Source organism: Coregonus clupeaformis, chromosome 35, assembly GCF_020615455.1.
Source record: "Coregonus clupeaformis isolate EN_2021a chromosome 35, ASM2061545v1, whole genome shotgun sequence".
NCBI classification, from domain to species: Eukaryota; Metazoa; Chordata; class Actinopteri; order Salmoniformes; family Salmonidae; genus Coregonus; species Coregonus clupeaformis.
Genome location: NC_059226.1, coordinates 33,643,360 through 33,663,267, shown reverse-complemented (window position 1 = coordinate 33,663,267; position 19,908 = coordinate 33,643,360). Strand labels below are relative to the sequence as shown.

Sequence of the window (19,908 nt, the reverse complement as noted above, 5' to 3'; positions counted from 1 at the left end):
TCGGGATGTCTCATGGTCTGACAAACACCGCTCTAGCTCTGCCACCTTTCACCGCAGATGCGGAAGTGCGACATTGGCGGATGCGGTGGATTACGCATCCAATGGAAAAACAAACAGATATATCTAGGGCGTTAAAAATCGCCATGCTCCTCCGATATCAGCTTGATCACGTAGTTGGTAAGGTCTCCCTTTTCCTCGTCTTCCAGTAGGGACAATATTCTTATGTTATTTTGTCTCATTGTATTTTCTTGCTGGTCCAGTATTTGTGTTACATAAGTCAACTAGTCTGGTCCCAGATCTGTTTGTGCTGTCTTGCCAAGTTGGCAGTGTTTGTGCTGTCTTCCCAAACTTAGTGGCATAGTGGCATTGTGCTGATATCAGTGATGTTGTTTTAAGTCACTACTATTTATTTCCTCAAGACACCGATAAGGCTGTGTGAAATTGTGAATGATCTATGTGCCATTATTAATAGTGAGGTCATTGGGTTGATTCCCCACAAGGCTTTAACCTGTACGGTCATGTTTTTATCAGTGATTACTTCAAGGAAGGGAGAAAGGAAACTTTTATGGGGACCTATGGTTGGCTCCCTCATGCAATCCACAGGGATAGCACTGCCACCTATGGACCAGATAGGGAACAGCAGAAATAAGTACAACTCTAAGTTTGGTTTGCTCCTAACAGAACTCGGCTGTTCCTCACGTGTTCCCTTAAAAGACCTTAGCTTGAAAAACGATATTGTATTACTGTTTGTCCCTCTTGAGACTCCGTAGCAACAACATAGCCAGTATACAGTGCATTTGGAAAGTATTCAGAGCCCTTCACCTTTTCCACATTTTGTTGCCGTACAGCCTTATTCTAAAATAGATTGAATAAAACAAATCCTCATCAATCTACACACAATACCCCATAATGACAAAGCAAAAACAGATTTACAAATTTTTTTGCAAATGTATTACAAAACAAAAACGGAAATACCTTATTTACATAAGTATTCAGACCCTGTCCTATGAGACTTGAAACTGAGCTCAGATGCATCCTGTTTCCACTTGATTGGAGTCCACCTGTGGTAAATTCAATTGATTGGACACGATTTGGAAAGGCACACACCTATCTATATAAGGTCCCACAGTTGACAGTGCATGTCAGAGCAAAAACCAAGCTATGAGGTCGAAGGAATTGTCTGTAGAGCGTCAAGACAGGATTGTGTCGAGGCACAGATCTGGGGAAGGGTACCAAAAAATGTCTGCAGCATTGAAGGTCCCCAAGAACAAAGTGGCCTCCATTATTCTTAAATGGAAAAGGCTAAAAGAGTGTGCAACACTGTCATCAAGGCAAAGGGTGGCTATTTGAAGATTCTTAAATATAAAATATACTTTGATTTGTTTAACACTTTTTTATTTACTACATGATTCCATATGTGTTATTTCATAGTTTTGATGTCTTCACTATTATTCTACAATGTAAAAAATAGTAAAAATAAAGAAAAACCCTTGAATGAGTAGGGGTGTCCAAACCTTTGACTGGTACTGTATATATACACATCTTTTAAAAATATATTTTCCTTATTTCCCACTAACCCTATTTTACACCCCTCCCCTAATTGGAGTAAACTAATGAACAACAACACTGCCGAGGAGGTCTCAGTCACGCAATTTTAAATCTAACGAAGATGTTTGGTGCAGTAAGTGAAAAATTAGCATGAAAACTAGTTGTCTCTCGTTGAATGACAACAAACACTTCATTGAAGAATCCCGTCCATAGTTCCCACTCCTAATAGTAGTACTGTTGACCAATCACCGATGAAGGGGTGAAGACTTCGGCTACCGAACTTCGACTTGCCCCAAGAAAAAAAATGGTGTGCTCGAACAGATGGAAAAAAAGCCTGCGGAAAAACAAAACAAATTAAAAAGTCACATAATTTTTTTATAATAGGAATTGTTGTGACTGGGAGGCATGTGACAGGCTTAAGTAAGCTCTGTATCAGAAAATTCTATATGACATCTTATTGTCCTTTCAAATGCAATATGATTGTAATGTCTAGCAACAATGACAAGCCACCGGGGTCTGACAACTTGGATGGAAAATTACTGAGGAAAATAGCGGATGATATTGCCAATCCTATTTGCCATATCTTCAATCGAAGCCTACTAGAACGTGTGTGCCCTCAGGCCTGGTGGGAAGCAAAAGTCATTCCGATACCCAAGAATAGTAAAGCCCCCTTTACAACCCTTAGTAAACTTTTGGAAAAACTGGTGTTTGACCAGATACAATGCTATTTTACTGTAAACAAATTGACAACAGACTTTCAGCACGCTTATAGGGAAGGACATTCAACAAGCACGGCACTTACACAAATGACTGATGATTGGCTGAGAGAAAATTGATGATAAAAAGATTTTGTGAGCTTTTTTGTTAGACTTCAGTGTGGCTTTTGACATTATCGATCATAGTCTGCTGCTGGAAAAAACGTATGTGTTATAGCTTTACACCCCCTGCTATATTGTGGAAAAAGAGTTACATGTCTAGCAGAATACAGAGGGTGTTCTTTAATGGAAGCCTCTCCAACATAATCCAGGTAGATTTAGGAATTCCCCAGGGCAGTTGTCTAGGCCCTTTACTTTTTCAATCTTTACTAATGACATGCCACTGGCTTTGAGTAAAGCCAGTGAGTCTATGTATGCGGATGACTCAACACTATACACGTCAGCTACTACAGCGAATTAAATCAATGCAACACTTAAAAAAGCGCTGCAGTTAGTTTCAGAACAGGTGGCAAGGAATAAATTAGTTCTAAATATTTCAAAAACTAAAAGCATTGTATTTGGGACAAATCATTCACTAAACCCTGAACCTCAACTAAATCTTGTAATAAATAATGTGGAAATTGAGCAAGTTAAGGTGACTAAACTTGGAGTAACCCTGGATTGTAAACTGTCATGGTCAAAACATGTTGATACAACAGTAGCTAAAATGGGGAAAAGTCTGTCCATAATAAAGCGCTGCTCTGCCTTTTTAACAACTAGGCTGTCACAACTTCCTCCGAAGCTGCCTCCTCTCCTTGTTCGGGCAGGCTTCGGCGTTCGTCATCACCGGCCTTCCTCATCTCATCATTCCATTTGTTTTGTCTTGTTTATTACACACACCTGGTTCATAACACCTCATCAGTATCTGTATAAGTGTTCCCTCTGTCCCCTTGTCTTTGTGTCTTTCCCAGTGTGCCTGTTTTAAGCACTGGAGTGTTTGACGCATTGCTGCGTACCGCTGTGCCTTTGGAATAAACCCTTTTACCCTCCTGCGTCTGACTCCTTTCAAATCACTCGCCACAGAATCACACACCCGACATGGAGTCAGAAGGAGAAGAGCACATGCCTGGAGTCGTGGCAGCTGGAGAGCTACTTCTCGTCCATCAGCCCGGCTCCATCGGAGCGGGAGAAGGTGTTCGCCCTCATCTCCTGCCTCCCGGGGAAAGCCCTGGAGTGGGCCAACGCGGTCTGGAGTGAAGGAGGAGCCGTGATGGACAACTACAGGGAGTTTGCGCGCCTCTTCTGGGCAGTTTTCGATCACCCGCCCGAAGGAAGAGAGGCGGATGGTCCAACTGAGGCAGGGGACGAGGACCGCGCAGGACTTTGCCCTGGAGGTTCGTACTCTAGCGGCTGGGTCCGGGTGGAACGAGCAGGCCCTCATCGACTGTTTCCAGTGCAGCCTGCGAGAGGACGTCCGAAGGGAGCTAGCCTGCCGGGATATCATGTTGACTTTCGACCAGCTAGTGGACATAGCCATCCGTTTGGACAACCTGCTAGCTGCAAGAGGATATCCTGGAGGGGGCCTGCCCGTTTCACCCCCCCTCAACCCGGATTCCCTTCCGATGGAGCTGGGTGGTGCAGTGATCCGGGAGAACGACAGCGCCAGTGTCACTCTTGTGGCAGGAGAGGACATTCGGCTGCACGCTGTCGTCAGGGTTCTTCCGGGTCTGGAGGCGGCAGGCAGAGCACTCTCGCGTCACCACAGGTAGCGCAAACCCACACTCGTTCAGAGCCCTCTGCTGCGCACTGCACCATACACGTCACCTTGCCTGATCACACAGTAGTTTCCCAGTGTAAGACGCTGGTCGATTCAGGCGCAGCTGGGAACTTTATGGACAGGTCGTTAGCGCAAAGTCTAGGTATTCCATTGGTTCCCCTATCCATTCCACTTCCCATCAAAGCACTTGACAGTCGACCATTAGGGTCAGGGTTCGTTAGGGAAGTTACAGCACCAGTCACGATGGTTACGCACAAGACCCATAGAGAGCAAGTCACTTTTTTGTATTATTGAGTCCCCTGATTTCCCTGTTGTGTTGGGTCTTCCCTGGTTAGCACTACACAACCCCACCTTTTCATGGCCGCAGAGGGTTCTCACAGAGTGGTCGCGAGAGTGTCAGGGTAGGTGTCTAGCTGTTTCCAGTGGTGCAACCACGGTAGAAAGTCCAGACACTGCCTCCACCATGCGCATTCCCCCCGAATACCTCGATTTGGCGCACATGTTTTCCAAAACGCAGGTGACCAAATTACCACCTCATCGGGCGGGGGATTGCACGATAAACCTCCGGGTAGACGCTGTGCCTCCCAGGAGTCATGAACATCCCCTGTCGCAGGCTGAAACGGAGGCGATGGAGACATACGTCTCCGAGTCCCTGCGCCAGGGGTTCATATGTCCCTCCACTTCGCCCGCCTCCTCAAGTTTCTTTTTTGTGAAGAAGAAAGACGGAGGTCTGCGCCCTTGCATTGATTACCGAGCACTGAACAAGGGGACAATGCGTTATAGTTATCCTCTACCCCTCCTTCCATCTGTAATCGAGTCAATGCATAGATCTCCAGAGTTCGTACAACCTGGTGTGTGTCCGAGAGGGGGACGAGTGGAAGACAGCATTCAGCACAACCATGGGGCATTATGAATACCTGATGATGCCATACGGTTTGATGAATGCTCCATCAGTCTTCCAGTCCTTTGTGAACGAGGTGTTTCGGGACATGCTTGGTCGCGGTGTAGTGGTCTACATCGATGACATTCTGGTGTATTCCGCTACGCGCGCCGAGCATGTGTCCCTGGTTCGCAAAGTGCTGGGCCGACTGTTGGAACATTACCTTTATGCCAAGGCAGAAAAGTGTCTGTTTTTCCAACAGTCGGATACCGCATTACCACCTCAGGCATGGAGATGGAGGGAGATCACATTTCAGCTGTGCGTAATTGGCCGACTCCAACCACGGTAAAGGAGGTGCAGCGCTTTATTGGCTTTGCCAACTACTATCGGAGGTTTATCCAGGGCTTTGTTAAGGTCGCAGCTCCCATCACCTCTCTGTTGAAGGGTGGGCCATCCCGGCTCTGCTGGTCTGCTGAGGCTGACAGGGCCTTCAGTAACCTGAGGGTGCTGTTCACCTCAGCCCCGGTACTGGCCCATCCCGATCCATCACTACCATTCGTAGTGGAGGTGGATGCGTCCGAGGTAGGGATAGGCGCTGTCCTATCTCAACGCTCGGGCACGCCACCCAAGCTCCGCCCCGTGCCTTCTTCTCCAAGAAGCTCAGCCCGGCGGAGCAGAACTACGACGTTGGTGATCGGGAGCTGTTGGCTGTTGTCAGAGCTCTGACCGTGTGGAAGCACTGGCTCGAGGGGGCGAAACACCCTTTCCTCGTCTGGACGGACCACCATAACCTGGAGTACATCCGGGCAGCGAGGAGGCTGAACCCTCACCAGGCCAGATGGGCCCTATTCTTTACCAGGTTTGATTTTACACTGTCTTACATCCCGGGTACGAGGAACGTGAAGGCAGACGCACTGTCACGGCTCTATGACACAGAGGAGAGGCCCATAGGGCGATGGACGTGGACATAGAGCAGGTGTTACGCACAGAGCCATCTCCACCTCAGTGCCCAGCTGGGTTGCAGTACGTGCTGTCTCTTGTCCGTGACCGTCTGATCTATTGGGTACACAAGTCCCCCTTCTCTGGTCACCCAGGTATTGGCCGTAGAGTGCGCTGCCTGACCGGAAAGTACTGGTGGCCTACCTTGGCTAAGGACGTGAGGGTGTATGTCTCCTCCTGCTCAGTGTGCGCCCAGAGTAAGGCACCTAGGCACCTCCCAGCGGGTAAGTTACATCCCTTACCAGTTCCACAACGGCCATCGTCCCACTTGTGTGTTGACTTTCTTACTGATCTTCCCCTCTCTCAGGATAACACCACCATCCTGGTCGTTGTGGACCGCTTTTCAAAAGCCTACCGCCTCCTTCCTCTGCCCGGTCTCCCCACGGCCCTGAAGACTGCGGAGGCCCTGTTTACTCACGTCTTCCGGCACTACGGGGTGCCAGAGGACATAGTGTCTGACCGGGGTCCCCAGTTTACAACCATGGTCTGGAAGGCGTTCATGGAACGTCTGGGGGTCTCGGTCAGCCTGACCTCTGGGTTTCACCCTGAGTCTAATGGGCACTTGGAACGGGTGAATCAAGATGTGGGTAGGTTCCTGTGGTTCCTACTGCCAGGACCAGCCGGGGGAGTGGTCAGTGTTCTTACCATGGGCCGAATATGCCCAGAACTCTCTCCGCCACTCCTCCACTAACCTAACGCCATTTCAATGTGTTTTATGTTATCAGCCAGTTCTGGCACCGTGGCATCAGAGCCAGACCGAAGCTCCTGCGGTGGATGACTGGTTTCGGCGCGTGGAGGAGACGTGGAACGCTGCTCACGTCCATCTCCAGCGTGCCGTGCGTCGCCAGAAGGCCAACGCTGACCGCCACCGCAGTGAGGCCCCGGTTTCTGTAAAGAGTGATGGGGTCTGGCTCTCGACCCGGAATCTGCCCCTCCGCCTGCCCTGCCGGAAGCTGAATCCGTGGTTTGTGGGGCCGTTTAAAGTCCTGAGGAGGATAAACGAGGTTACCTATAGGTTACTACTCCCTCCAGATTATTGTATTAACCACTCGTTCCATGTGTCTCTCCTCAGGCCGGTGGTGGCTGGTCCGCTCCAGGAGTCTGAGGTGCGGGAGGTCCCTCCGCCCCCAATGGACATCGAGGTGGCCCCGGCGTACTCCGTCCGTTCCATCCTGGATTCAAGGCGTCGGGTGGGGGACCTTCAGTACTACGTGGAGTGGGAGGGGTGCGGTCCGGAGGCGCGGTGCTGGGTCCCGGTGAGGGATATCCTCGATCCCTCCCTGTTGCGGGATTTCTACCGTCGCCATCCGGCTCGCCCTGCTCCGCGTCCTCCTGGCTGTCCCCGAGGCCGGTGTCGGCGCGCTGCTGGAGCTGCGCGTCAAGGGGGGTGGTACTGTCACGACTTCCTCCGAAGCTGCCTCCTCTCCTTGTTCGGGCAGGCTTCGGCGTTCGTCGTCACCGGCCTTTTAGCCACTACCACTCCTTATCTCATCATTCCTTTTGTTTTGTCTTGTGATCAGGTGCCACAAAGAGGGACCTCGGAAAATTACAACTGGCTCAGAACAGGGCAGCACGGCTGGCCCTTAAATGTACACAAAGAGCTAACATTAATAATGTGCATGTAAATCTCTCATGCCTCAAAGTGGAGGAGAGATTGACTTCATCACTACTTGTTTTTATAAGAAGTGTTGACATGCTGAATGCATCGAGGTGTCTGTTTAAAATAATAACACACAGCTCGGACACCCATGCATACCCCACAAGACATGCCACCAGAGGTCTCTTCACAATCCCCCAAGTCAAGAACAGACTATGGGAGGCGCACAGTACTACGTAGAGCCATGTCTACATGGAACTCTATTCCACATCAGGTAACTGATGCAAGCAGTAGGATCAGATTTAATAAACTGTTAATACACCTTATGGAACAGCGGGGACTGTGAAGAGACACACACACAGGCACAGACACACGCTTACAAATACACATGATAAGACACGCACTCTACACACACGTACACATGGGTTTTGGATTGTAGATATGTGGTAGTAGAGTAGTGGCCTGAGGGAACACACTTCATGTGTTGTGAAAAGTGTTATGAAATGTAATGTCATGTAATATTTTAAATTGTATATAACTGTCTTAATGTTGCTGGACCCCAGGATCCTTAATAAATACAAATACAAATGAAATAAAGGAATTAAAAGGCTTTGCTGGTTCCTTTATGAATAGTTTATAATATATTATTATTATGTATAATTCAAGAAAAAAAATACTACTTTAAACATCAAGCACAGTATTTACAGTCGACACTGCTGATTGCAGAATGATATGCAGACAAAATATAACAATGTACATGTAAGATATGGCCATTGACTTTTACGCAGTAACACAAAGTTCGTTTGGTTATTTGTTTCTTTCAGTCTGAAATAGACAATAGTGTCCTTTTCAAATTCCTGACGAGATACAGTACATTGCCACTTTACAAAGAACATAGCAGTAAGGTCTCATTGGAGGAGTGCAATTTCACAGCATGACACGTTCTCACTTTAATATGTCAATTAAATACAATTCATGTTAAATAGCAATGCCATCCAATAATATTTTAGGCTGCTATCCAGAAGCTTCATTTTGATGTCTCTGCAACACTTTATAATAACGTTCATGTATAAGCAACAGTAAACAATTTATAAGTAGTGCACAAACCATTAATCAATATTTATAAACATTTATGCATTTAGAAGCATTAGAATTCATATGCATTTATAACATTTATAATCATTTATAAATATGTATAAGCTTAAATAATGGCTTATTCATAAAGGTCATAATAAAGTGTAACCAATGTCTCCCATACTCTCTCCATCAAAGCAGCGTTTTCACATAGAGCTTTAACATGGAGTCCATGCTAACACTCTAATGTCTTAGTGCTTTGACAGACATTCTGTAGTCTTGAGGTTTCAGGGTGTACTTACAGATACACAGTGTCGATAATAGTCCAATCCTATCCTCATCCAACTCCAGGGGTTCGAATTACACATTGACCCTTGTGGGTGCCCAAGGTTAATGTCTCTGACACTTCTGGTTTGGGGGGGTCCTGATTTGTAATGGGGGTGCCCAGCCCCTCCTAGCCCCCCTGTAATTTGAATCATGTACAACTCAACCTCCTGCTTTTGGAGTAGGTGCTAGCTATCCTCCCTCTCTCAATATCGTCCACATCACATTTGCACAGCCCGGGGAAAGTCAAAGAGAAGGTGTGAGGGACAAGCATAATGATGATGATGAGGCAAGTTGAAGGCAGGTGAGGTTCGAGGGAGAGGGTGCCAGTAGGAGGATGGGGCAGGAACAAGTCAGGAAGTAGTCCCATCTTCACTCAACATCTCCTTCCTGTTATCTACATCTTCTGGATCTCAAAGAGACGTACGTCCGTGTCGTACCAGATGGGCGGGTCCACGTTGCTGTGAAGACAAATAAAGGTTTCAAATGTTAAATGCATTGGACAACATTGGAAGACTATTTCATCTTAGATCTAAGAGGAAGATAGAAAGCATTGGGACATGTTCATTAGGGAATGCAATGGCAAACGTTTAAAAAACGTTTTCCAATGGAGAAATGAAATCAAGCGTTTCTTATTGGACAAGTCCAGGAAGTCCCTCCCTGATTAATCAATTTTCTTCTGTTTGTTGCCAAATGAACACATCCCAGAAGAAAGAAGTACACAGATACATGAAACCCAACATGAATCATGAAAATGACTGAAATACCATAAGACTACAGCTCCCATCATGCCCTACTCACCGCAGGTAGACCACTCCCCACATGTAGGTGCGGAACCACATGGCCGTGCCGGCGTTGGCCTGGTACTTCCTGATGAGGATGGGATGGGGGACGGGCAGGAGGCCCACCAGGGTGCCATGCTGGAGGAACTTCAGGATCTCAGACTCATCCGTCAAACCTCTGAGAGAGAGGGAGAATACGTTGTTACAATTAGAATCAGGAAAACGTTATTGTCCACGCAAGGTGAACATTTCTCTTTGGCTCCACACACATAAAAACAGACATTCAAATATCATCAGTCATTCAAGTGTTTCTTCCAAAAGGTATGGTGTGGTTGTATGGGGGGGTTTGGAGCAAAGCAAAAAAATATATACAGTTGAAGTCGGAAGTTTACATACACTTAGGTTGTAGTCATTTAAACTCGTTTTTCAACCACTCCACAAATTTCTTGTTAACAAACTATAGTTTTGGCAAGTCGGTTAGGACATCTACTTTGTGCATGACACAAGGAATTTTTCCAACAATTGTTTACAGATTATTTCACTTATAATTTACTGTATCACAATTCCAGTGGGTCAGAAGTTTACATACAGTAAGTTGACTGTGCCTTTAAACAGCTTGGAAAATTCCAGAAAATGATGTCATGGCTTTAGAAGCTTCTGATAGGCTAATTGACATAATTTAAGTATATTGGAGGTGTACCTGTGGATGTATTTCAAGGCCTACCTTCAAACTCAGTGCCTCTTTGCTTGACATCATGGGAAAATCAAAAGAAACCAGCCAAGACCTCAGGAAAAAAATGGTAGACCTCCACAAGTCTGGTTCATCCTTGGGAGCAATTTCCAAACGCCTGAAGATACCACGTTCATCTGTACAAACAATAGTACGCAAGTATAAACACCATGGGACCACGCAGCCGTCATACCGCTCAGGAAGGAGACGCGTTCTGTCTCCTAGAGATTAACGTACTTTGGTGCGAAAAGTGCAAATCAATCCCAGAACAACAGCAAAGGACCTTGTGAAGATGCTGGAGGAAACAGGTACAAAAGTATCTATATCCACAGTAAAACGAGTCCTATATCGACATAACCTGAAAGGCCGCTCAGCAAGGAAGAAGCCACTGCTCCAAAACCGCCATAAAAAAGCCAGACTACGGTTCGCAACTGCACATGGGGACAAAGATCGTACTTTTTGGAGAAATGTCCTCTGGTCTGATGAAACAAAAATAGAACTGTTTGGCCTAATGACCATCGTTATGTTTGGAGGAAAAAGGGGAATGCTTGCAAGCCGAAGAACACCATCCCAACCGTGAAGCACAGGGGTGGCAGCATCATGCTGTGGGGGTGCTATGCTGCAGGAGGGACTGGTGCACTTCACAAAATAGATGGCATCATGAGGAAGGAAAATGATGTGGATATATTGAAGCAACATCTCAAGACATCAGTCAGGAAGTTAAAGCTTGGTCGCAAATGGGTCTTCCAAATGGACAATGACCCCAAGCATACTTCCAAAGTTGTGGCAAAATGGCTTAAGGACAACAAAGTCAAGGTATTGGAGTGGCCATCACAAAGCCCTGACCTCAATCCTATAGAAAATGTGTGGGCAGAACTGAAAAAGCATGTGTGAGCAAGGAGGCCTACAAACCTGACTCAGTTACACCAGCTCTGTCAGGAGGAATGGGCCACAATTCACCCAACTTATTGTGGGAAGCTTGTGGAAGGCTACCCGAAACGTTTGACCCAAGTTAAACAATTTAAAGGCAATGCTACCAAATACTAATCGAGTGTATGTAAACTTCTGACCCACCGGGAATGTGATGAAAGAAATAAAAGCTGAAATAAATCATTCTCTCTAATATTATTCTGACATTTCACATTCTTAAAATAAAGTGGTGATCCTAACTGACCTAAAACAGGGAATTTTTACTAGGATTAAATGTCAGGAATTATGAAAAACTGAGTTTAAATGTATTTGGCTAAGGTGTATGTAAACTTCCGACTTCAACTGTAATAATATCACTTTACTTGTGACACTTCATAGAAGTAAACCTTTGATGACCAATATGACCAGTGATGTTTGACTTACTTGTCGATACAGATCTTCTCAACCTGCGGGACCAGCACCTGCAGCAGGCGCATTATGGTCTGTAGGGGGAGCTTACACTTCCAGGAGAGGACCTGAGGGAGAAGGAAGGGACACATTACATTCTTAGAAAAAGTAGAACCATACAGGGTTCTTCGTTTTGTCCCCATAGGGGAACCCTTTTTGGTGCTGGGTAAAACCCTTTGCAGATGGTTCTATCTAGAATGGATCTGTGGGTTAGAGCGTGGCCATGGCAACACCAGGGTTGTGGGTTAGAGTGTGGCCATGGTAACACCAGGGTTGTGGGTTAGAGTCCCGCATGGGCCACTTAATGAATACATGTGTCACTGTCCATGTTGAAAGTTATTTAAGTGGCCTTGAATAAAAACGTCTTCTAAATGACTATATTATCATATTACTATTAAACCTACTCACCCAGTCTGGTGTAGGGGCCCAATGAGATTGATACCTACTCACCCAGTCTGGTGTAGGGGCCCAGTGAGATTGATACCTACTCACCCAGTCTGGTGTAGGGGCCCAGTGAGATTGAGACCTACTCACCCAGTCTGGTGTAGGGGCCCAGTGAGATTGATACCTACTCACCCAGTCTGGTGTAGGGGACCAGTGAGATTGATACCTACTCACCCAGTCTGGTGTAGGGGCCCAGTGAGATTGATACCTACTCACCCAGTCTGGTGTAGGGGACCAGTGAGATTGATACCTACTCACCCAGTCTGGTGTAGGGGACCAGTGAGATTGAGACCTACTCACCCAGTCTGGTGTAGGGGACCAATGAGATTGAGACCTACTCACCCAGTCTGGTGTAGGGGACCAGTGAGATTGAGACCTACTCACCCAGTCTGGTGTAGGGGCCCAGTGAGATTGAGACCTACTCACCCAGTCTGGTGTAGGGGACCAATGAGATTGAGACCTACTCACCCAGTCTGGTGTAGGGGACCAGTGAGATTGAGACCTACTCACCCAGTCTGGTGTAGGGGACCAATGAGATTGAGACCTACTCACCCAGTCTGGTGTAGGGGACCAATGAGATTGAGACCTACTCACCCAGTCTGGTGTAGGGGACCAGTGAGATTGAGAGGTACAGGAGATGGTGGATGATGTGCTTGACATGCGCCTTCTCTCCATCTCTGCCTCAGTGTAGAAAACATCCTGGGAACATAGAACACTGATGACTCATATTCACATGCATGCACATAAACACACGATCACGCATACGCACACACATACACACACACACACACACACACACACACACACACACACACACACACACACACACACACACACACACACACACATATATATATACACACACACACACACACACACAAACACACACACACACACACACACACACACACACACACACACACACACACACACACACACACAGCCTTACCTCATTGTCCCTTCCAGAGATGGACTCTGTGTCGCTGGCCCCTACGATGGCGCTGTGGTCAGCCTGGGGTGTGTGGTCAGCCTGGGGTGTGTGGTGTGACGCGTGTGAATGTTCCATCTTTGGCACAGTGATCATGGTGCCATCCTCTGACACCTGAGACTTCTCAGTCAGTTTGTCAATGGCTGCAGGTAGGGATTGATTTGATTGGACAGTTAAAAAAATCCATCCAATACAAAGGTGTTCAGAAGGTGACAGGAATAGCACAATAAAGACATTGGCTTATTTCCATTGTGGTCCTGAAGGACAGGGAAGATATATGTCAGTTCATACAGAATGATGACTGTTGTGTTGAGAGAGTCCATATGGGGGAGATGGGGTTGTGTATCTGGTATAGAATCCTGGTAATGTTCAGATAGTAGTTACAGATACAGGAGGTATTGTAACTGGTAGTGTTCAGATAGTAGTTATAGATAGGTTGTGTACCTGGTATAGAATCCTAGTATTGTTCAGATTCTAGTTACAGTGGGGAAAAAAAGTATTTAGTCAGCCACCAATTGTGCAAGTTCTCCCACTTAAAAAGATGAGAGGCCTGTAATTTTCATCATAGGTACACGTCAACTATGACAGACAAATTGAGAAAAAAAATCCAGAAAATCACATTGTAGGATTTTTAATGAATTTATTTGCAAATTATGGTGGAAAATAAGTATTTGGTCACCTACAAACAAGCAAGATTTCTGGCTCTCACAGACCTGTAACTTCTTCTTTAAGAGGCTCCCTCTGTCCTCCACTCGTTACCTGTATTAATGGCACCTGTTTGAACTTGTTATCAGTATAAAAGACACCTGTCCACAACCTCAAACAGTCACACTCCAAACTCCACTATGGCCAAGACCAAAGAGCTGTCAAAGGACACCAGAAACAAAATTGTAGACCTGCACCAGGCTGGGAAGACTGAATCTGCAATAGGTAAGCAGCTTGGTTTGAAGAAATCAACTGTGGGAGCAATTATTAGGAAATGGAATACATACAAGACCACTGATAATCTCCCTCGATCTGGGGCTCCACGCAAGATCTCACCCCGTGGGTCAAAATGATCACAAGAACGGTGAGCAAAAATCCCAGAACCACACGGGGGACCTAGTGAATGACCTGCAGAGAGCTGGGACCAAAGTAACAAAGCCTACCATCAGTAACACACTACGCCGCCAGGGACTCAAATCCTGCAGTGCCAGACGTGTCCCCCTGCTTAAGCCAGTACATGTCCTGGCCCGTCTGAAGTTTGCTAGAGTGCATTTGGATGATCCAGAAGAGGATTGGGAGAATGTCATATGGTCAGATGAAACCAAAATATAACTTTTTTGGTAAAAACTCAACTCGTCGTGTTTGGAGGACAAAGAATGCTGAGTTGCATCCAAAGAACACCATACCTACTGTGAAGCATAGGGGTGGAAACATCATGCTTTGTGGCTGTTTTTCTGCAAAGGGACCAGGACGACTGATCCGTGTAAAGGAAAGAATGAATGGGGCCATGTATCGTGAGATTTTGAGTGAAAACCTCCTTCCATCAGCAAGGGCATTGAAGATGAACGTGGCTGGGTCTTTCAGCATGACAATGATCCCGAACACACCGCCTGGGCAACGAAGGAGTGGCTTCGTAAGAAGCATTTCAAGGTCCTGGAGTGGCCTAGCCAGTCTCCAGATCTCAACCCCATAGAAAATCTTTGGAGGGAGTTGAAAGTCTGTGTTGCCCAGCGACAGCCCCAAAACATCACTGCTCTAGAGGAGATCTGCATGGAGGAATGGGCCAAAATACCAGCAACAGTGTGTGAAAACCTTGTGAAGACTTACAGAAAACGTTTGACCTGTTTCATTGCCAACAAAGGGTTTATAACAAAGTATTGAGAAACTTTTGTTATTGGCCAAATACTTATTTTCCACCATAATTTGCTAATAAATTCATTAAAAATCCTACAATGTGATTTTCTGGAGAAAAAAAATCTCATTTTGTCTGTCATAGTTGACGTGTACCTATGATGAAAATTACAGGCCTCTCTCATCTTTTTAAGTGGGAGAACTTGCACAATTGGTGGCTGACTAAATACTTTTTCCCCCCACTGTATAGATATAGTTGAAGTCGGAAGTTTATATACACCTTAGCCAAATACATTTAAACTCAGTTTTTCACAATTCCTGACATTTAATCCTAGTAAAAATGCACTGTCTTAGGTCAGTTAGGATCACCACTTTATTTTAAGAATGTGAAATGTCAGAATAATAGTAGAGAGAATGATTTATTTCAGCTTTTATTTCTTTCATCACATTCCCAGTGGGTCAGTTTACATACACTCAATTAGTATTTGGTAGCATTGCCTTTAAATTGTTTAACTTGGGTCAAACGTTTCGGGTAGCCTTCCACAAGCTTCTCACAATAAGTTGGGTGAATTGTGGCCCATTCCTCCTGACAGAGCTGGTGTAACTGAGTCAGGTTTGTAGGCCTCCTTGCTCGCACACGCTTTTTCAGTTCTGCCCACAAATGTTCTATAGGATTAAGGTCAGGGCTTTGTGATGGCCACTCCAATACCTTGACTTTGTTGTCCTTAAGCCATTTTGCCACAACTTTGGAAGTATGCTTGGGGTCATTGTCCATTTAGAAGACCCATTTGCGACCAAGCTTTAACTTCCTGACTGATGTCTTGAGATGTTGCTTCAATATATCCACATAATTTTCCTTCCTCATGATGCCATCTATTTTGTAAAGTGCACCAGTCCCTCCTGCAGCATAGCACCCCCACAGCATGATGCTGCCACCCCCGTGCTTCACGGTTGGGATGGTGTTCTTCGGCTTGCAAGACCCCCTTCTTCCTCCAAACATAACGATGGTCATTATGGCCAAACAGTAGTATTTTTGTTTCATCAGACCAGAGGATATTTCTCCAAAAAGTACGATCTTTGTGGGGGATTGGAAGTGATGCAGACAATTACATTGATAGAAGATACAATCTATCTGCATTATTAAGCTGATCCATTCCCCCCGAAAAAAAAAAAATAAAAAAAAATTAAGAAAACAATTTTAAAAAACAACGAAAAGAAAAAATACAAAAAATGGGGACAAACGATCTTTGTCCCCATGTGCAGTTGCAAACCGTAGTCTGGCTTTTTTATGGCGGTTTTGGAGCAGTGGCTTCTTCCTTGCTGAGCGGCTTTTCAGGTTATGTCGATATAGGACTCGTTTTACTGTGGATATAGATACTTTTGTACCTGTTTCCTCCAGCATCTTCACAAGGTCCTTCGCTGTTGTTCTGGGATTGATTAGCACTTTTCGCACCAAAGTACGTTCATCTCTAGGAGACAGAACGCGTCTCCTTCCTGAGCGGTATGACGGCTGCGTGGTCCCATGGTGTTTATACTTGCATACTATTGTTTGAAGAGATGAACGTTGTACCTTCAGTCGTTTGGAAATTGCTCCCAAGGATGAACCAGACTTCTGGAGGTCTACAATTTGTTTTCTGTGGTCTTGGCTGATTTTGTTTGATTTTCCCATGATGTCAAGCAAAGAGGCACTGAGTTTGAAGGTAGGCCTTGAAATACATCCACAGGTACACCTCCAATTGACTCAAATGATGTCAATTAGCCTATCAGAAGCTTCTAAAGCCATGACATCATTTTCTGGAATTTTCCAAGCTGTTTAAAAGGCACAGTCAACTTAGTGTATGTAAACTTCTGACCCACTGGAATTGTGATACAGTGAATTATAAGTGAAATAATCTGTCTGTAAACAATTGTTGGAATAATTACTTGTGTCATGCACAAAGTAGATGTCCTAACCGACTTGCCAAAACTATAGTTTGTTAACAAGAAATGTGTGGAGTGGTTGAAAAACGAGTTTTAATGACTCCAACCTAAGTGTATGTAAACTTCCGACTTCAACTGTAGGTGGTTATACAGGGTTTTTCTAGGTTAAAAAGGGGCTTAGGTAGTGTGCGTGACAGGGGGCGTGGCAGGAGGCATGGCAATGGGCACGGTAAGCGCGGCTGAATTTTAGAGAACATTTTAGAGGCTTCCATCTTGGTGTAATTTTTTTTGTGTGTGCAATTGCAGTATTTTTAAGCCAATTTCCTGCAATTCTCAGAATTTGTCCATGGAGCTGAGAGAAAATGTTGCAGTTTTAAAGCAAATTTCCAGGGATCTACATATTCTGCCATGGAGCTGAGAGAAGATAATGCAGTTTTAAAGTTAATTTCCTGCAATTCTAAACATTCTGCCATGGCTAATGCTGTGTTATTTTGCTCAAACTTAATAACAAAAGATACTGTTAAATTCATTGTTTTTGGAATTTTCTATTCCCCTGACTGTCTAGCTTTTATTTAGCTGATTGTTAGTTCTCAAAGACTATATTATAAAACAATATATAGGTCCATGATCTTTTCTACATACTTTATATCTGGCTTTAATAGATACAGTTTACACTAAAAGCGTTTTTTCACCCCGAAAATTTATAAAATAAAATAAACAAATATATACACAGTATATATACAGTTCCAGTCAAAAGTTTGGACACACCTACTCATTCCAGGGTTTTTCTTTATTTTTACTATTTTCTACATTGTAAAATAATAGTGAAGACATCAACGCTATGAAATAACACATATGGAATCATGTAGTACCAGAAAAGTGTTAAACAAATCCAAATATATATGTTATATTTAAGATTCTTCAAAGTAGCCACCCTTTGCCTTGATGACAGCTTTGCACACTCTTGGCATTCTCTCAACCAGCTTCATGAGGTAGTCACATGGAATGCATTTCAATTAACAAGTGTGCCTTGTTAAAAGTTAATTTGTGAAATGTATTTCCTTCTTAATGTGTTTGAGCCAATCAGTTGTGTTGTGACAAGTTAGGGGTGGTATACAGAAGATAGCCCTATTTGGTAAAAGACCAAGTCCATATTATGGCAAGAACAGCTCAAATAAGCGAAGAGAAACGACAGTCCATCATTACTTTAAGACATGAAGGTCAGTCAATTCGAAAGTTTCTTCAAGTGCATTTGCAAAAATCATCTAGCACAATGATGAAACTGGCTCTCATGAGGACCGCCACAGGAAAGGAAGACCCAGAGTTACCTCTGCTGCAGAGGATAAGTTCATTAGAGTCACCAGCCTCAGAAATTGCAGCCTAAATAAATGCTTCACAGAGTTCAAGTAACAGGCACATCTCAACATCAACTGTTCAGAGGAGACTACGTGAATCAGGCCTTCATGTTTGAATTGCTGCAAAGAAATGACTACTAAAGGACACCAATAAGAAGAAGAGACTTGCTTGGGCCAAGAAACACAGGCAATGGACATTAGACCGGTGGAAATCTGTCCTTTGGTCTAATGAGTCCAAATTGGAGATTTTTGGTTCAAACCGCTGTGTCTTTGTGAGACGCAGAGTAGGTGAACTGATGATCTCTGCATGTGTGGCTCCCAACGTGAAGCATGGAGGAGGAGGTATGATGGTGTGGGGGTGCTTTGCTGGTGACACTGTCAGTGATTTATTTAGAATTCAAGGCATACTTAACCAGCATGGCTACCACAGCATTCTGCAGCGATATGCCATCCCATCTGGTTTGCGCTTACTGGGACTATCATTTGTTTTTCAACAGGACAATGACCCAACAAACCTCCAGGCTGTGTAAGGGCTATTTCACCAAGAAGGAGAGTGATGGAGTGCTGCATCAGATGACCTGGCCTCCACAATCACCCTACCTCAACCCAATTTAGATGGTTTGGGATGGGTTGGACCGCAGAGTGAAGGAAAAGCAGCCAACAAGTGCTCAGCATATGTGGGAACTCCTTCAAGACTGTTGGAAATGCATTCCAGGTTAAGCTGGTTGAGAGAATGCCAAGAGTGTGCAAGCAAGGCAAAGGGTGGCTACTTTGAAGAATCTAAAATCTAAAACATAATTTGATTTGTTTAACAATTTTTTGGTTACTACCTGATTCCATATGTGTTATTTCATAGTTTTGATGTCTTCACTATTATTCTACAAAGGAAAAACCCTGGAATTAGTAGGTGTGTCCAAACTTTTGACTGGTACTGTATATATTTTTTACAGTTTGGACTTAAGTGTGACGAAAAAACGCTTAGGCGGCCCGCCCAAGTGTTTCTATGGCAGAGAAATCCCTGGTTATAGAAGTTATATATAGATTGTTATATTTATAGATAGGTGGTGTACCTGGTATAGCGACCAGGCTGGTCTTCAGTGTTCCTGGCTCGGCGGGGACGGCCGGACGGGAGCCCTCCATGGACACCGTCTCCTGGGAGCTGGTACGGGAGATGCCGGTGATGGCGTCCGGTAACTTTCTCTTCCTCAGAAAGGCCTTCTGGATGGAGGCAGGGTCGGACGGCAGGTTGGCCAGCTGATGGAACAAGTTGCGTTTGCGGATAATGGCGTAGACTAGGTTACAGTTTCCTGGAAGAAAATGGCAGATTTAAGAGCAAGGGACTATGAGGGTTACATTGATATGACACAACAGCACATCAATGCAAGGTAGCAAATAGTCCTTCTACTTACTGAACCCACAGAAAGTAAGAAACGTATAACTTGACTAATTACAATCCCCTTTCATATTATTATTTTTTGTTGATAGAACAGTGAGGAATTGAGAGCCCGGAGATAGATTATAGAGTGGCCCAGGTAGGCAAGGGGCAGAGACAGGGCTCAAACCCCAGTCGCTAGCCGGTATC

The 19,908-nt window shown here is 45.0% G+C and overlaps 1 protein-coding gene across 2 annotated transcripts in view; it reads right to left on the bottom strand.

Annotated features, from left to right (window-relative positions):
• Positions 1 to 8,991: 8,991 nt before the first annotated feature.
• The window catches only part of LOC123482633 (protein HID1-like), a 41,370-nt gene continuing 30,453 nt past the window's right edge, over positions 8,992 to 19,908 (bottom strand). For both annotated transcript variants that reach the window (XM_045211021.1, XM_045211022.1), the window contains 6 exons: positions 19,397 to 19,633; positions 13,177 to 13,358; positions 12,822 to 12,926; positions 11,760 to 11,851; positions 9,696 to 9,854; positions 8,992 to 9,355 (listed from right to left, as the gene is read on the bottom strand). In XM_045211021.1, coding sequence (XP_045066956.1) covers positions 9,292 to 9,355; positions 9,696 to 9,854; positions 11,760 to 11,851; positions 12,822 to 12,926; positions 13,177 to 13,358; positions 19,397 to 19,633 — 839 coding nt within the window. In that variant the 3' untranslated portion in view covers positions 8,992 to 9,291. The remainder of the gene's footprint in view (positions 9,356 to 9,695; positions 9,855 to 11,759; positions 11,852 to 12,821; positions 12,927 to 13,176; positions 13,359 to 19,396; positions 19,634 to 19,908) is intronic.